The sequence below is a fragment of the Mustela putorius genome, unplaced genomic scaffold, assembly GCF_011764305.1.
Source record: "Mustela putorius furo isolate JIRA1106 unplaced genomic scaffold, ASM1176430v1.1 tig00000508_pilon_pilon_pilon, whole genome shotgun sequence".
Taxonomy (NCBI): domain Eukaryota; kingdom Metazoa; phylum Chordata; class Mammalia; order Carnivora; family Mustelidae; genus Mustela; species Mustela putorius.
This window is the reverse complement of record NW_025421402.1, coordinates 7,078,006-7,097,732: the sequence shown is the minus strand read 5'-3', so window position 1 is coordinate 7,097,732 and position 19,727 is coordinate 7,078,006. Positions and strand designations below refer to the sequence as shown.

General features: G+C 33.3%; 1 protein-coding gene across 9 annotated transcripts in view; it reads right to left on the bottom strand.

Moving 5' to 3' along the window:
- KCNT2 (potassium sodium-activated channel subfamily T member 2) overlaps window positions 1-19,727 on the bottom strand; it is a 345,029-nt gene that overhangs the window by 209,929 nt on the left and 115,373 nt on the right. For all 9 annotated transcript variants that reach the window (XM_045081137.1, XM_045081140.1, XM_045081141.1 and 6 more), the window contains exons 4-8: window positions 19,576-19,624; window positions 17,058-17,117; window positions 9,754-9,828; window positions 8,094-8,177; window positions 5,518-5,612 (exon numbers count right to left, since the gene is read on the bottom strand). In XM_045081137.1, coding sequence (XP_044937072.1) covers window positions 5,518-5,612; window positions 8,094-8,177; window positions 9,754-9,828; window positions 17,058-17,117; window positions 19,576-19,624 — 363 coding nt within the window. The remainder of the gene's footprint in view (window positions 1-5,517; window positions 5,613-8,093; window positions 8,178-9,753; window positions 9,829-17,057; window positions 17,118-19,575; window positions 19,625-19,727) is intronic.

Genomic DNA, 19,727 nt, shown 5'->3' with positions numbered 1-19,727 from the left:
ATGTCATAATTTTATCTAAATGTATTGTATATACGTTTCCTAAAATTAGAAACTTGCTGAATTTGAAGCAACTAATTATTCAAGCAAAAGAGACAGCAATGGCAAAGTATTCTATCCTTAATCAAAAATATCTAAAAAGTAAGAGTTTGTCATCCTAACGTCTAACTAAACTATAATTCTACTTCAAACAGTAATTCAAAAATTCACAATAGAAATGAGAAAATTAACATAATAATTTTACTTTTTTTTAGTTTATTATTTTTGTTAATGACTTCTGGAACATCATACAAATAATATTGCAGTAGGGAAGCATGTGGGCTCTGGCACCAACTTGCCCATGCCCAGACCTAAGCTCTGCTTTTTATTAGTTGTAGACCTATGCAAATGTAAGGTTTATCTCTTTGTTGGAACTCTCTGTGCTCCTGTTTCTCTCTCTCTCTCTCTTTTTTTTTTTTTAATTTTATTTATTTATTTGACAGAGAGAGAGATCACAAGTAGACAGAGAGGCAGGCAGAGGGGGAAGGGGAAGCAGGTTCCCCGCTGAGTAGAGAGCCCGATGCAGGGCTCGATCCCAGGACCCCGAGATCATGACCTGAGCTGAAGGCAGAGGCATAACCCACTGAGCCATTCAGGCACCCCTGTGCCTCTGTTTCTGATCTGTACCATGAGAATTGCTGTGGCACAACCACTTTGGCTTTCTCTCATCCCTTCACCCCACTTTCTAAATGAAAACATCCTTTGGCTAGGTATCTATGTCAAGGAAATTAAAAATGGTGTCTCTGCCTCTTCCTGGATAAGCCCTCAACTGCAATTCTGATACAACTCAGTATGAAAATGGGGTTCCCCAAAGAAAGATCTAAGGTGCTGCTATTGCATATACCATGGATTCTCATAAGCTATATATTTTTCCTTTCGCTTTATCCTTTTCTTTTCTTATTCCTGCAGTACATACTTAATAATAGGTAGATAGCATACTTTCTAAGTTCTTGTATGTCTGAAAATAACTATACATTACCCTCATAGCTCAATGATGGTTTAAATTCTAGTTGTCTAACATCTGCCTGCCCACTTATGGAAAATTTAGTTGGGACAAAGAGTTTTCTATATGTTCTAGTGTAATACAAATCTAGGCATTCTTTGTTTCCTGATTCTCAGACAAACACACTTTCTGTCATTCATTGGTAATAAACCAAAATAAATGTGACCAAACAAATCTGGTGACCAAAAACCACGATGGCGACAACACCATTAGATGATGGTTTAATACTTTCTCTAAAATTCAGTTCTTATTTTTTCTCTGTCCACTTCCTGTCACAAGGCTGTTTGCCTTAAGAGTTAAATCAGTAAATAGAGTTCAAGAACTTCAGCACCGAGCAACAAAATAAGCATTAATCAAAGATGCACAAGAAGATTCCAAATACTTTTTGAATTAAGCGTGTTAATAATTTTAACTAGGTCATGTTTTTAAACAATAAATGGATTTCTTTTTTCCTGAAATGAGACTGAGAAGGTAAACTAAATTTCTTACATTGGACTAAAACACAAAATACCCATGAACACAATTCAGATCTTGATGTTACAGCTCTATAAAATAATGTGAAAATATCTAAACATACATATTCAAATAAAAAATTACAGTTTGAAACAAAGTAGGTGCAAAATAAGCCTACTAGTGTAAAATTAGAAACACCAAATGCATTACAAATTAGAGTACTTATTATTGGTTAGAATATGTTGATAATTAAGCTAAAGTCATGCGCTTGATTCCCGATGTACGAGTTTCCTCTGCTTTGTTACAGAGACACAGGCTGAATCACAATTCCCAGCTGTCTTGGAAGTGTGCATTATTGATCAAGAGGGGTACACAGCGGACGTGGGGAAAGATTAGTCCAAATTCCATTACAACGACAGGAAAAACAATTCTGAGCACATCCCCTACAGAGAGTGGGTCAGCAGCTTAATTTTATTTCAGTTTGGCATGTATCTCTTGTAGACAGATGCTTAATGATAGTTCTTTGTAATGTTAATCATGATGAAGAGAAGATACATTTTAAAACTATAGAGCAGCTTTCCAAAACAGGTAATTTTAACATTGTGAAATTCATGAACACATCCAGTTAATCAAATATTAGCTCCTGAATCTTTGGGGGCTTAAATTGTTTGCATTAAAAATTCTGATTTGGAAAAGCACTTACAGTCTTGCTCTATGACATAATGTAACTGTAATTAAGGCTAATCTCATCACAATGTAAAAAAAAAAAAAATATATATATATATATATATATATATACAGAGAGAGAGAGAGAGCGAGTATGTGTGTGTGTGAATTTGTATAGTATAAAATAGTAAAGGTACCCAGAGAAAGGGAGATGCTACCATTACTTTTAACTTAGTGGAGCTAGAGGAAACAAATATTAGGAATAAGTAGAAAGGACAGAAAACCTGAATACATTATAATGAAGGAAAATGTTTCCTCATATGTCCCAATAAATATATTTTTAGGCATCTCAGTTCAGCTTTATATTATTATTAATAAATTAGTATTCCTAGATCTTTTAGATCAAATTAGTTTTTGTGCAGTCACATAATTTAATCATCTTATATACGGAAGATACAGAATATATGGAATATTGAAGTGGAATTAAATGAAATTTTTGGAGTGTTCATACCAAATGCCACATCCTTTGATGGACATTGTATAAGCATATCTAATTTAGTCTTCATTAAAGAAAAGTATGGCAAAAGTCTTATAGGATAATTAATATTATCCTCATTTAATAATGTGGCAAATAAAGCTGGATAATTTCAGTAAGTTGCCCATGGGCTCCAAACTGGCATAGCCCTGAGTTTTAAACAAATGATATACTTATGGGCTTTTATGACTTATCAGTGCAAAAGATTGCTTATTGTTCCACAGTATCTGGTTTCGCTCTTCCATGATAGTACAACATTCAGCTGGGTAAATTCTTTCCCAGCTAGACCAGATTTCTGTAGACTCCCTATCGGCTATGTGTGGATATATGAGCAAATACTGGGCTATATTATGCATGTAATTTCTGGGTTGTGCTTTATCTTCTTCCTTCCTACAGGCTGGAGTCAGGATGTAATGGCAAGTGTAGACTAGCCATCTCGAGCCACGTTACAGAAACCATGTTTTGGGAATGGCAGAAAACAAATTCTAAGGAAATTTAGTATCCATTAATATGAAGCTGATGTGACCTTCTTGGACAGACTACTTACACATATTGCTGAACCTTTGTGTATATTTATATTTTACAGTGTCTGTGTGGAATAACTCTTTGTTAAAACAGCCTGTGAATTATAACTAATATAACATTGTTTATATTTTTCTCATCAGTAACTACAGTTTTGATGGTGAATTCGAAAAAAGATTTTTTCTACCCTCATATGATAGTCATGACTTATGAAGACATTTCGCTTGGAATGCTAGAGAAGAATACACAAAGACATCAAACTTCAGCTTCTCCGTTTTAGGTATTATAATTTAAAAACATGTTTATGTAAATGTACTAACAGAAAATGTATTGATGTACACGTGAATAAAAGCAATAACACTGCACATTTATAATGTATGTTATGAAAGCCAGTAACACGCAAGAACAACAACAAAAGCAACTCCAACAGCAGATAAAATAAAAAGAAAACACAAATAATTTAAATGATAAATAAACTGTATAATGGCCATTTCATATACATCACAAAAACCCATTATCTAGTACTGCTGCATCCCTAGGCATCTAGCACTGCTGCATCCCTAGGCATGAGAAAGTAGCAAGATTTGTTTATTTGCTTCTTTAGAAAATAAAAACTACGCAAGAAATAGACAAAGAGGCAAAAAGTAAGAGCAGAGAGTCCACCACTATGATGAGGATGACTTCAAAACAAAAGTGCTGAGCAAAGTGTTTTCAGATAAAAATAATTTGTCCTTATTTCAGCATTAATATTTTTTTTTTAATAAAGGGATTTTATTTATTTATTTGAGAGAGAGAGCTTGAGCAGGGAGAGGGGCAAAGGGAGAAGCAGACTCCCTGCGGAGCCAGGAGCCCAGTGAGGGACCCCATCCCAGGACCCCAGGATCATGTTCTGAGTCAAAGACAGACACCCAACTGAGGGAGCCACCCAGGCACCCCTCAGCATTAATATTTCAATTACCTCTTCACTAAATTTAACATACTCTAATAATATTTTAATTAATATTTCAATTACCTCTTTACTAAATTTAACATACTCTAATAATATTTTAAAAATCATTCAGTTCACTTTTTGTAATTTTCCAGCATTTGAAATATTAGCATGTGCACAGGTATTCAAAGAATTTTAATTTGGAGTATTTTTCCATAAATAAAATGAAAAAAACCTCCTAAACTATTAATATAATGTTATTATCTTAAAATTAAGAATTTTTAGTGACTTTAGAAGGGAAATCATTCCTTTTAATATTTCATATTTATGCAGCTAGGTGTTTACTAGGTGAACGATAAAAACAATTTGTAAGCAGTAAAAAAGATTAAAATGATAAGATGGCTTTGTGTCAATTTTAGAGAGATATTTTATACTTAAGGACATTTAATGTCTTAAATTGTATTTATTTTTCAAGATGCAAAGTATGAAATAAAACCTATTTTAAATCCAGTTAATAGAGAATTAACTACAAAGTACTGATACAAAGTAGTTGCTATACCTACATATCTCTACCTTGTTTATATATATCTATAGCTCTATTTATATCTAATTCAATTGTACTAGCATATGAGGGCATTCTTCTTATTTTGTACTTTCTAATTAACTTTTTCTCTTTCTCGATAGGTCAAATCCAGGACAGAGCACAATTACATATAATATCTAGGACTCCTGCAAAACAGATATATTATTCTACTTCATTTTTTTGTTTCACATTTTTTCTCCTCTTAAGGATCTATATGAATCCATATGTGTAACACAACATTTCCCACTGGATTACTTTATAATCATCAAAGTGAGACTTCCCAGAAGAAGAAATAGCTGTTTTCTATAATAAGGCAAAGTAGCAGGTCCTGCATTGCTTTGTCAGGAGATCTGCCCTTGCTTTCTGCCTGACTGCACACTAAAACATCATGGAGGGAAGGCACAGGGAGAGACAGTGACGGGCAATGACAGTTTTCTCAACAGTGTTTCTGCTTTGAAGATTGTAGAAAGATGAGGGCATCTCCATGTCAGCAGTTTGAAAGAAAATTTTTTGTTTGACAACTGTGGCATGCAGTACAAATTCTTGTAATTTGATTGTTTACAACATTTGGGAAAATGTCAAAGTTGCAGTAAATATCAATACCAAATGATAGATGCACCTTCTTGTTTTTTTTGTAAGACTGAAGGAGAGATTTTACTTTTATTTCTATAGGTAACTCTTTATATTTATAGTGAATATTTCTCTATTTATTTTAGCCAATTGAGTTAAAATGATGTATATTTAAAAACTATAATTAAATGAGACAATAAAAATGGTATGTACAGTCTTACCAGGTGAAGATAAGGCATAGTAATGTAGATATTAAAATCAAAACTTGATTAAACATTGCAGACTGTGTACGCTGAATGGCTCTGTGCAGATCATTCTAAAATAAAACCAAAGAAGCCTATTTTAATTTTGAAAATACTACATATCCATGAGTTTCACTACATTTGTTATTGTATATTATACCTCATCATATTATATATATCTTGTGCACATTCAATGGATATACTTTAAATGGATATAGCTTCATATTTCCATTTTTGCCTAGGTCTAAATATACTTTACCTTAGCATTCATATTACAAAGATAATACTATGGGGGACCACCAAAGCCCCAAATTTCAGTTTACTCTCCCCTTATCAAGATCTGCAGAGATATTGTACTGACTCCTAAAAAGCCTACCATAGTGAGCAATGTCTCTAATGAAAAATTCTTATTTTAATAGTAATAGCTAAGTCAAGCTACAATCACATCTCATTCTCTGAATCAGGAAAAACGACATGAAATATGCCAGGCAATCTATCATGAAAAAGAAAATGCAAAACAGTCAATGAATAAAATTTTTAAATTTAAATTCATTAATATAAATGAATTAAAGATATACTTTTTATGTTTCCAATTGAAAAACATTAAAAAATAATAATACTCAGTGTTGTTTAAAATATAAAACATGAGCACTGAGAAATGATTGATATTGCCCATGTAATTTGTTATAAAATTTCTTGAAGGTGATTCAGTAACACAGGTCACAGCCATGCTCTTTTTATTTCAAGCATTCATTAATTAATTTAATCAGTATTTACTCAATAACCTAATTTCTAAAAACTGACCACATGAAAAGCATCAAAGATAAAAATTAATATTTATGTTCACCTTATTACAAAATTATAATACTTATATGAAATAATAAATGCTCATTACTACTAAAATAACTAAAACATGCAATACAAAATGGTTAAATAAAATGATCAAAACTATATAACAGATTTATATGCAGCTATGAAAAATGATTTGAAGACATATGAAATTCAGTACTACAAAAACAAAAAACAAAATTCAAAATTCAAATTATAAAACTGAACATACACTGTAATTTCATTATGATATGTGTGTATTTTTTATAGGAAATATTAGAAGAATATAAATTATTATTATAGTCTTTGGTAGATTCAGAGGTTTTTTTCATACTTTGTAGGTTTCTGCTCATATCAAATATTTTATAATGAAATTTTAACTATCTTAAAGTCAGTGTTGAATGCAATGAATCACTTCACCAATATAAAATCTCAATAAGCCTCTATTTTATCTTCCTCTACCGCATACTTCATCAGAACTGTTAAGAAAACAAAAAACTGAGTTGATTAGAAGTTAACCTCTCATCTCATCCCTTACTTTCTTTTTAACAGACGTGTTAATGAGCAGAAAAATAAATAAAAATATCTCCAATCAGTGAAAAGAGAAGCAAAATCCAGAAACACAATGGAAAATGAATCCTAAATTAATATTGCAAAATACTACTTTCACTCTCGGTGACTGACTAATGACTCCCTTGGTTAGGCAAATTTTTTCCACTGACTAAGAACACAAATTAGTATAAAGAGGTTTATTTTTTCCCCCGTGTATTTTTTTCTTTAGCAGTTTAGGCAATCTTTATTTAGTGAAATAGTATTTTTGGGGAATAGTCAAGACAGCCCAACATTTCTTCAAACCATTCCACAGGTCATACTCCCCTATCATTTGGACATGTATCTTCATGAGATTCCAGTAGTTATTTAACATAAATGTTTAGAAACATTCATTTGATTGTGAATACTCAAATACTACATAAATATTCCTTTGGCTAAAATTTTTGTGTTCCATTTCTGTTCAAAACATTTAAAAGGAAAAAAAGTTTGCTTCCAAATGAATTTAATTTCAATGTAGTAAAACTAAGTATTGAGTCCTTACTATTTTTATGCCAGATACAATAATTTATACACACACACACCCCACACACACACCTATGTGCTTATACATATACGTAGTTTAACTTAATTCTTATAGCAAAGTCTATAAGGTAACTACTTTTGTTCTCTTCTTAAGACAAATAACCAAAGTTATTGGTAGCTCTAGACTGGTGATATTTAGAAAATCGGAACTGTTTTTGTTCACCAGGTCACAGGGACTTACAAAGGTGGTGACTTGGCAATATGGGCCAAGTTAAGATAGCCCCAAGTTAAGTTTTTACTCTGAATTAGAATACAAGCAGACTGAAGGTCTTCAGTATTAATATAACATACCTCTTTATTTGATAGTATTTTACCAAAACTCTTTCATTTTTACAAATATTTAAGTAAAATTATTTACTGGGATGCTAAATTTATTTTTTTAATTATTAATTTAAAATAAATTTATTTCTTTTAAAAATGAACAATTTAGAAATTTAATTATACCTATATAAATCACGAAGTATGAGTTTATATTTCATAGGAGAAAGAAATAGATAATCATCTTCTCTTTCTGTTTAATATAAGCAGTGAAAGTATGTAAGAAATAATGGAAGGGTGAAAATATTGTATTTACACTTCATTTTCATACTTACAATCATATTTTCCAAGGCATGTTTGGCAAGCCAACAGTTTAGAAAGACAGGGACAAATAGATTCCTTAAGGAAGGCCAGAAGATCTAAAAAACAAACCAAAACTAAACTTTTATCTCAAAGCAAAAATCATCCAGCAGATTAAAATGTAGAACAACAACAAAAAAAGTTAATAAAGACTAAAATTTTTAATGCATGTGATAAATTCGTTAAACTCATTAATAAAATGCAAGGAGAAGATCCAATCTTTTCCTTCATTGGCCTAAGTATTACTTAGGGAAAAATTCTTTGGGAAATTATTGTAGAAGCAGAAAGGAAAAAAACTGAGCTCTGCTGAATGTCAGCTATAACTATGGTAATTCTATCATTAATCTTTCATTTTGACAGTTTATAACAGACATCACCTCTTTCTTCCCTACAACTGGAGGGGGAAAGTAGGAATAAGGAGACAGAGAAGGCTTTCCCTTTTGATAACATTACCACTTACTCTCTTCAGATTTAAACATTTTAAGTAACATTGGGAACCATATTCAATTGGACTATATTTACTTAGCCTGTCATTTAATCTAGCTCCAGTTGTTCCTCTAGGTGAATCACTCAAATTAAAATAATTGTCAGAAATAAGCCACTTAGAATAACCATAGTTATTCTAAGTATTTGCTTATTAAATAGTATTTGCTTATTTTCATAATTTTCCAAATAAAGTTCAAAGGAAGTGTAAGAAAGCATATCCCCAACAGACATTATCATAACTCTATGAAATACAGATTAAGACCTAATTTTGCAATGGTAAAGTGCTTGTTACATATTTATGGGGCTGCAATTGAGCAGGATCATCGTAGAATTGGTATTCCACAGAACTTTGATAAAGAAGCAAATTACTAATTATCTGGCTGTTGGCAACTTTCTTATTAATGGGAGAATTGGACTTAGTAAATATTGTGTTTAAGCTAGAAATAAATATATGCGCAGTATGAGAAACTTTTATCAATACTTCGTTTCTATTTTTTTTTTTATTTGGGTATAGGTGACGTACAATGTTATATGAGTTTCAGATGTACAACTTAGTGATTTCACAAGTTTATACATCCTGCCATGTTCACCACAAGGGTAGCTACCATCTGTGCTATGATATCAATATCACTGATTATATTCCTTAAGCTATGCCTTTTATTGCCATGGTGTTCATTTCATACCTGGGCCTGTATCCCCACTCCCTTGCACCAAATTGGGTGCAATTTGCCCAACCCCCTACTCCCTTCCCTCTGGCAACCATCAGTTTTCTGTATTTACATGTCTGATTTTGTTTTTTGTCAGTTTATAACTTTTTTTAAAAAATTCTGCAATATAGACAAGAAATGGAGTGATTAATTTCTAGTCTATCTAGATAATATTAACACCTATTCACATGGCACATCCAGAGCATATATGTCTGAAAAAGTATTTTATTTTGTTATTGCACTAAAGCTCATTTGTATTTGTTTTCATTTAATTTCATAATCCAGTTAGCCAACCGATTTTACTATTTATTTTTAATACCATTATCCTAACCAAAGCCTAAAATCATTTATTGGAGCTAATGTATTATTTATTAGTATTTAGATTTAAAGACTTAAGTCTAATGACAAAATTATTTATTTTAAAGATGCTTTTAGGACTTACTGAGATAATGAAGGGAACCGCATTAATTATTTCCAAGATGAAAGGTATTCGTAAAATCTGTTCCCAGATGTTTCCCTTCCAAGAAAGAATAAATAAAAATGAAAGTCAATTATACTGAATCCCATTAAAGGGGGAAAAAGACAGCACTCAGAATTTCTCCAGCAAGGATGCTTACATTAACAGAATATTAAATCATTACATAAAAATGTAGCAATGACTTTTAAAGAGTATTTTTCTCAATATAATTGTACTCTCTCAATTTTTTCATAAGTTTAAGAAGTAGAACAAACATTTATAGTAAGTCTGGAATATTGCACACAACACATTCTGATCATATAATATTTCATGGAAGAAAACTTACTAGTAGAAATACCCATATTAAAGAAGCTACAGAATCAGTAAAATGATTCAATCTTAATTTTTTTACTACATGAGTTATATTCACAAACTATAAAGTATGTTAAATAGCTTGTAAATATATATACTTGTTAACGTTCCTTGGTATTAACATTGTGTCTATGTTAAAACTTAAAGGAAGGGCTTTTTCAATCATTTAGATTCTAATCTTCCAACCCACATAGTACAACAGTATTCATTAAAACTGGTGACGTAATTTGTGGGTCCTAATGCAAAATGAAAATTCAGGGCTTCTTATTAACAAATTATGAACAATTTCCAGAAGGTGAGAGGAGAATATTAAAATAAGCACAGGCCCTGGAGGGGAGGTGGGTAGGAGGGATGGGGTGGCTGGGTGATGGACATTGAAGAGGGTACGTGCTATGGTGAGTTTTATGAATTGTGTAAGGCTGATGAATCACAGACCTGTACTTCTGAAATACATGTTAATAAAAAAAAAATAAGCAGAGGCCTTTCTAAATGTATTGCTCTGGGCAAATGTATACTACACAATCATGAAGTTGTCTCTGATATAAACAGGTTAATCACTGACAGTTTCTTAAATGGTGTCCAATGGTGGAGGGGGGAGAAAAAGAAAGAAAGAAAAAACTCAGAACTCCCTATACAGCAGTTTATTCTTCTTTGAAGAGATCTCCATATTAGAAAAGCAATTTGAAATCTGGGTTCCTGTATTTTCCAGTCATCTTATAATACTGGCTTCAAAGTTAGGAACTTTTCTTAATTTTCCTTGAGGTCCCAAAGGCTTCAAATATTACAGTAATAGAAGATACTACCACATCACAAAGCAAGGTTCCAGACTGGCTAATAACCATGAACTCAAATATTAGGTAATACGTTTTGCTGATCATTCTTCACCATCTCCAGGCTATCCAGAAAGTGGTAAGGGGAGCAGGTGGAAGAAATGGAAGCAACGAGAAACCCTCTGTACTGACATATTCGTGATGTTTTGGTGCTTCCTCAAGAGAACCACTTTGGGAGCTCGGCTCACACATAGAGACTGTATCTGGCTCATGCCCAAGATATCTAAACATGAAAAGACAACAGTGCCATGAGAAAAGAGGGCTGAAACGAGAGCAAGCCGCAATGACGCCAATTCTAAGACAAAGGTACTTGTTTTCTGGGAACCAAACGAGACTCTATAGAATAAAATCTATGGCCATTTTAAAGGAGTTTACACTTGGCATGGCGGTGCACCTGAAGACAAAACAAGACTTCAAGGGGCACCTGGGTGGCTCAGTGGGTTAAAGCCTCTGCCTTCGGCTCAGGTCATGATCCCAGGGACCTGGGATGAGCCCCACATCGGGCTCTCCGCTCTGCGGGGAGCCTGCTTCCTCCTCTCTCTCTCTCTCCCGGCCTGCCTCTTTGCCTACTTGTGATCTCTGTCTGTCAAATAAATAAATGAAATCTTTAAAAAAAAAAAAAAAAAAAAAAAAACAAGACTTCAATAACTGGTGGACCTCAGAGGTCCACGGCTTAGGTCACAGTCTTAGTGGCCAGCGAGAGGCACTGAAGCATCCAAGGAGCACTAGTCAAAGGTCTGCAGAAGACCACAGCAGCCCTACTTGTGTCTGTCATGCAGAGCAACCCAACACAAAACTCTCTACTTGTGCCAGTCCGGCACCTTCATTCCAGACGCTGACTTGACCTCACTCCTTGTGCCTCCTCAGCCCCAGAGGGACCAGGATCAGCAACATTAAATAAGAAAGGAAGTGGGAATGACTGATAACCTCACAAGAATTCCCCGTCCCACACAGGTCTGAGCCAAGGTTAAGCTGAAGTCTTGAAGTGAATGAAAATTTTAAATGTTTATATATATTGAGCATAATTTCTAAAATACTAAACTGAAATTTGCCTTGTGATTGGAGACTACAAATATTCTGGGACCTTGACAACATGTCATCTGATCAGCATGGATCAGGAGGATGTGTGGATTTGGAAAAGTGTCTGAGGACTAAAGACCTTTCCTACTTGTGCTAAGTCAAGTTGGTTCAATAAAGCAGTTATGACTGACTTTGGGTGTGCATGTTAAATTACCATTTCATTCACCAGTTTTTTGTTGTTGTTGCTTTGTTTTGTTTTGTTTTGTTTTACTGAATGCTTAACATTTGGCTTGTTCCATTCCTGGTGTGCTTTTACTGGTGATTGTACCTCTCTCTTTAGTGTCAATGACTGTTGCTAGGGAAAAGACTGATGTGACCAGCAAGAGAAGGAAGGCTGTGGAAACAGTTACCACTGGAGATATGTCAGGATATCTCTATTAATACACAGCAAGATTAATATTAATTTTCTTAGCTATGAGATACTGTTTGGACAACTTTAGTTCATAGTAAACAAAAATGTTATATATCTCTGATGACTTTCTTCATTTCCTTTTGTAATACATCAATTTTATTTCATGGATTTTTTTCTCAAACAATTAAGAGTCTCATAAGTGTTATCTGACTTAATCTGGTTGATTTCTGATTTATCTTCTATAATAAAGCCAAAAGATTCTCTCTAAAATGCCACTACCAACTTAATAATATCCAAACTATTCCTTGGATTATATGAAGGTTCATAATCTGGACTCTGTTACTGGTCTGTTTGTATCTATTATACTTCTATTTCCATCTTGAATCCAGCCACAGATTCATCCATACTGAATTTTATACAGTTCTCTGAATAAGTTAGACTATTTCTACTTTTATAACTCTGCTCACACTTCTCCTACTGCTTGGAATGTCCCACTCCCTATGCCTTTACCACTAATCTCCTGGATAAGTGTTAATAACATGTTACAGAACTGCTTGTTTCCTTGCCTGTTAGGGCTTGAGAAGTATGTTAATGCACCGACTGAATGGTTCCGTCGGTTAGCATCTGCCTTTGGCTCAGGTCATGATCCCAGGGTTCTGGGATCCAGCCCCATGCCAGACTCCCTGCTCAGCCAAGAGACTGTTTTCTCTCTTTGCTGCTCCCCTGCTTCTGTTCTCTTGCTTTCTCTGTCAAATAAATAAATAAAATCTTAAAAAAAGAGAGATAGAGAAGAAAAATAATTTCTTAGGTAGCTTTATCTGTTCTAAGTGTGTAGAATACGTTTCTCTTATGGAATTCAATAAAGTATAAATAAACGTTAATCCAACCATTTTACAACATTTGGTATGGACCTAAATTTCCTTAATGAATAAAAATGCAGGAAAATAGATACTTTTCTAAAATGTATCAGGCTTTATTTTTATCATGAATAAAAATGGAAGTTGTAACTATTATCTCTGTACCTCTAAAACGCCCTCAAAAAACTATAAGATGTATGGTAATATTGTTGTTAGACCAAGATATACCCAGGAACTTTTTTAAAACACTTTCTTCTTCAATATTAAAAATACCTGTATGGGTGCCTGTGTGGCTCAGTCAGTTAAGTGACTGCCTTCATCTCAGGTCATGTTCCCGGAGTCTCCGGATCAAGTCCTGCTTTGGGCTCCCAGCTCCACAGGGAGTCTGCTTCTCCCTCTGACTTTCTACCCTCTCAAGGTCTCTCTTATTGCTCTCTCGCTCTCTCTCTCTCAAATAAATAAATAAAATCTTAAAAAAAAAAAAAAACCTGTATGTAAAGACAAAACTAAAAAGGCTGATAACTTATCTTCTTTTAGTGAATTTAAAATAGTGTAGTAACCCCAAGATAGTCTTATTTTGTATCTCTAAATATAAACTGAAAAATAATTAGATTCACCATCTCCATGGCACCAGAAGCAGAATCACCAGTATTGGTGCATCTGGGTGGCTCAATCCATTAAGCAACCAACTCTTGATTTCCGCTGGCTTGGGTCATGACCCTAAGGTCATGGTGCTCCGTGGGGAGTCTGTTTGTGCCTCTCCTTTCCCCTCTGCCCCTAGTCCCATTCTCACTCACACCCTTGCACTCTCTCTCTCTCTCTTTAAAAATAAATAAAATCTTAGTGGGGAAAAAAAAGAAGAAGAAGAAGAAGAATCACCAGTATCTATGGGTGTCTAGGAGTCCTAGTCAAATCCTTTGTTCTTTGCCAGAATGGAGCCCATCATGTGTTAAAATTTCAAAACTGTTGCTTTTTATAAAGCGATTATAGAAAAAAGAACTGTAGATTTAACAGAAGCCTTCTAGGTATGTTGGATTTTTGTTTGCAGAATTTTGGAAATTATGCTGGGGTTTGTTTTCATTTCCTTTTGATTTAATGAATGTGTGTGTATAAATAGAGTTCTATTTTGAAAGCAGTTGATAAAGACATAGAGGATATTTATGGTAACAGAAGAATAAGAACTTTACTGCTGGGCGATCCCGTGGTTGTTCTGCCAAGTAGCTATAAACATGAATGGAATGATGATTTAAGTACAGACCTGCACTTCTGTAGGATGGAGGATTCAATAAGTTGATGTCAGGGATTTTTAAATCATTATCTGCTAACCTCTACCTGCACTTGACAGAGTTTTTGCTCATTTAAAATGATTTTTATTCATTGTTTTTGTTTTTCGAAACCTGCAGTCTCCACGATTGTTTAAACTGTTCTGTTAAGGATTAAGTCATCATGCTTATTGTAGAATGCTTAATTTCAAGAATTATAAAGTGCTTACAGATTACTGTATTAAATTTGCTTCTAAATATTATATATATGTATATAATATATACAATATGAACATTATCTGTATATACATGTAAACAAATATAAAAATAAATATTGAGGGGCGCCTGGGTGGCTCAGTGGGTTAAGCCGCTGCCTTCGGCTCAGGTCATGATCTCAGGGTCCTGGGATCGAGTCCCGCATCGGGCTCTCTGCTCAGCAGGGAGCCTGCTTCCCTCTCTCTCTCTCTGCCTGCCTCTCCATCTACTTGTGATTTTCTCTCTGTCAAATAAATAAATAAAATCTTTAAAAAAAAAAAAATAAATAAATAAATATTGATTTGCTATTAACGTTGGTAGTTTAGAACCTAACGTATCCAAGAACAATATTAGAATGTATATAGTTGCTAATGCACTATCCATTTCTGCGTACCTCTCTATAATTTTTCTCAAAATCTAATTTGAAGAAAAAATCTAATTTCAGAGGAGGATCTCATTGAGTTTCTGCTATCCAAATTTGCCTTAATTATAAGCCATAAATAGCTACGAATTACTTAATTTATTCATTCTTACTTTGTGTAAAACTTGCTTCATCCATCTTTTTTTTTTTTTTTTAGTCCTTTCTACCTAGTTTCTCTAAAGGATGCAGATATTTTCCATCATTGGGCAATCCTCTCTGCCTCATTTGACCACTTCTATGGTAGTGACCCTATCCCAGTCAATCAACATTCTTCATTTAGCATTTCTACTCCTAATTGTATGCCATTGAAATTGGTTTCTTACAAGTGAATAACAAATGATTTCCAAAGTCTTTCTACCTTTCTTTTTATGTCTCTGTGTTCCCTGATTACTCTGTCCTTCTTCCAACAACCATAGTGAAGCACCTCCATCAAAGGAACCTTAGGTTCTCCTTTGGTTATTGTCCCATACTTAAGACACTTAAATGCTTCCTTCACCATCTCTGTGAAAATAACCTCTCCATCTTAAATCTCTCTTCCCTGCATGTTCCAGATTCTCATTTTTAGTTGTCCACATGTCATGTCTACCTATCTATCCATAAGCTCCTCAAATTCACTATTTCCAAAACTGTTTCCATTATTATATCTATCTTGACTCCAATCTGATTTTTCCTTGGTGTAATTTTTCTAAGTTTTATTGCCATGTTCCTAATCATTTGAATTTAGAAAATGTTAAAGTGATATTTGATCGTGCCTTTTCCTCAACTTTCTCAACCAATTAGTTGATGATTTCTTTAGTTTCTACCTTTATATTTCATCTTGCATCAACTCTGTCTATTCTATTGACCCAGCCAAAAACTCATTCCCAGTTTTCCTTCCTATAATTGTGTCTTAATTTAGCACATGGCTCTCTCTGTGATGTCTCTCTGACCTGTGCTGCACAGATGTTCTGAACTAATACTCTTAAAACTTAATTACAATTATAGACCTCTCATGTTCAACATTCTCCATCAAATTCCCATTATATGTTGCTATACAAAGCTCTCAAAATATTGTGCCAAATTTTCCCAACCAATATTTTCCCAAATGCCCCCCCAAATTCTGCCTAAACTTCTATATTATTCTTCCAATTTTATATGCACATTACTTCTTTTATGCCTTTGCTAATTCTATAAATCTCTAGTGTCTTGTCTTTTCATCTTTCCTTATTGAAATCACTGACTCAAGGACTCTGCTCTGCTTAACTCAGTCAAGTATTTTCTTTTCATCATATGATCAGACATCTCTCTACCCCCATGGGACTGATTTGTTCCTCACTGGAAGTTCCTACTATTCTGTTTTGTATTATTATTATTTGCATTTTGTATCTGCATAATTTTCTCCTGCTTATCGCCCTTTCTAGATGGAAACTCACTGAGAAAAGAACAATGCACAGTATGGAGCTCCTCATCAAATATGGACTCAATAAATATTTGTTAAATTGTGTTAGCCAGACAAAGCCTCACCAAAAATTAAATAATTCATTAAAATAATGCCTAGAAGACATGTTTTTGTTCCCTCAATGTTTTTTCTACAGATCAGGAAAAGAGGTTAAGAACAATTAAAAGCAAGACCATTCCATTTGCTTGCCTCACATTATATAATAGGTAATTTAAGCACAGGAATTAGGGAAATATTTTAAGCCACCAAGGAAAATATTATTATACTACAGATTTTTATCACATACCACAGAGGCCCAAAATAATTAAAGAGGTTTAAGAAGAACTTGGTTTACCCCAAGGTATAAATTATAAATAGAGTAATACTGGGTTATGCTAGTACTGTGTTCTATCAGCCAAAAACTTCCAATTAAAATAACTTACCTTATAACTGAGATAACCAAGTAGTATTGTTTCAAACAGACTTATCAATGCCACTGAAACCTGAAAAAAAAAATGTACCTTAATCAGAAGATGCAATAAAATTTTAAAAATATATTCATGATTATAATACTATTAACTTTATAAATATGGACATATATGTGTGTATGTATGTATATATCTGTATAATATACAGATATAAACATAAGGAGGTATTATGTGGCACTCTAACTTCTATATACAGGTGGCAGGTTGCAAGCCATTCCCAACACTACAGGTTAGTTTTATATTTCTAATACTCCTTAATAAATACTTTTATTATCTCAAATGTAAATGTGGAATTAGAATAGTCAGACTGGCTGGAGTTTACATGGTATGTAGAAAATAGGTTGTTTTGTGTGTGTTCCTAATATGCATAATCACACACAACTGCACCACCACAAACACTACCCTCTCCCAGCAACACCTCCACCACCTCTACAACATCAATGACAGCAGTTCCTTTCAGAAAATAAAAGAATGTAAGCTTCAACTTGAGAGATACATTCTCTCCTGTCACCCACCTCAAACAAAATGAAACAGCAACATCCTTGAATACCAAACAAAATAGTCCACATCAACAGTTCAAGATACGACCAGATTTTATTTGAATGGACGTCATAACCAATTCCTCTTTCACAGACCAATTCCTCTTTCACAGCTGGAAGAGCATGGCCTGGACAAGCTTCCACCTTTCTCTACATTCTCTATTAAATATACAATTTCTGCTGCTGAACTACCAAAAGGTTGTAACTGCAACAGAAAAGGTAACTAGAAAAAATATCCAAATTATTTTGTAGTAAGTACTTTCAGCACTTTGGAGTAGCTGAATAGAAGCAAAATAAGCAAGCATAAACAAGAAATGACTCCAATAACAAATATATTGGTTTAAAGACTTTGAGGTTTAAGACTATCTGCATAAGAAAGACAGATACCCTGGAGTTTTACATTTTAACTCCTATTGGAATGAAAATTTTGATTAAAGTGAATATTAAAACAGAAGTACAATAAAAAAGCATATGAATGCATGGCAATACAAGTAAAATATATTCAGAAGTCCATATGGAAGCCAAGCATTGCTCTGATATAAAATGCACACCTCTTAAATGTACTCCACAAGTCCTTTAAATCATAATCATCCATGCTTTTTTTCTATAAGTAGTGTTAAATGGTCTCTAGAACATTTGTAGCGTGTATTACTCAAAATCCTATTTGAAAATATTATTATTATTATTGTAAAATATCATTATCAGATAAAAGCAATTTGAAAATGTATTTCAAGGCCATATATGACTATTCTTAAAAATATTAACTTACTTTAAAAGTGTATCTCACTGAAGAATAATATAGGAATCAAGCTAGAGATTAAAAGACTACATTTTTAGTGAACACTTAAATATTTGAAAAGGATTTGTACTTAATGACTGCAATGAAAATCAGTACAAAAAAAAAATTAAATGCAACTTTACTTCAAAAAAAAGTATGAAATATCCAGACAGTAAAAACTTGATTTCATAGTTATAAACACAATGCATAAATAGTTAAAATAATCCATTTTAACATTTAAAATGTACAGACTTCACAATCCTAATGACTAAAAACCAAACCAAACACTTGATTTTAAAGTATTTTAAAGGCTGTTTATACACAGTCGGTTTTAGAGTCTTTCCATTACTTCCAAGATTCAACTGTCTTCCAATCTGTGATTTTTGACCTTTTTATCTTAGTGACTGTACTCTTTAAAGAACTTTTACTTTTGAAAAATAACAAAGTAAAAAGTATCTGTTGGAGAGAGACAAGAGTACACGTAAAGGAGAGAGATGGGAACGTGTAAAAAGTTTGTTGGGTATAAAATTCAACAGAAAAAAGGAACAAAGAAGAGGTATAGAGGACTCTAGGGAACACCCTAACAATATAATTCAGACATGTTCCCTCGCATTTCTTACTCTTTCTTCAGGACTCCTTTTATCCCAGAACATATTTTTCCTTTTATTTACACAATTATCTGTTTAGGGACCAAGCTCTTGCTATTGGTTATATGAGCCATTCATTCACTTGTTTATGCATTTGATAATTATTTACTGAGATTCTAACAAGTTCCAGACACTATAGATACACTAAAAGAGCAAACACGGTTACGGGCTTTTGATGAATTTTTCAAGGATTGTATAAAATGAATACCTAGAGTCATTTTGAGAACTTGTGGTGCCTTAATACATTGATTTACTCTGTTTTTCTCCAAACCCTCAAAAACTTTCTGAAGTCTAATTCTGACCAGAAGGAAATTCTCAAAAGGTAGAATGCAGGGCTCAGGCAAACACAAGGATAGGGGAAAAAAACATCTGTCCAAGACATGCATCAAGATTAATTAAGCAATAAAACAAAATCAGTTTTAATATCAATAGTTTTCTCTCCAACAGTATTTCTCTATGAAATATGAACAAAGCCAGAAGTAGAAGGATAGAACAAAATTGTACATAACCTGTAAGCCCCATAAAGGTAGACTTCTGTTCACCCAAAAGATATGAGACCTATAAAAAATGATAAGATATTAGTTTTTAAAAACATGAAAAATGCATTCATCTTAAAATTTTAATTGAAGTTGGAAATATTTAAATACTACTGCATTAAAAG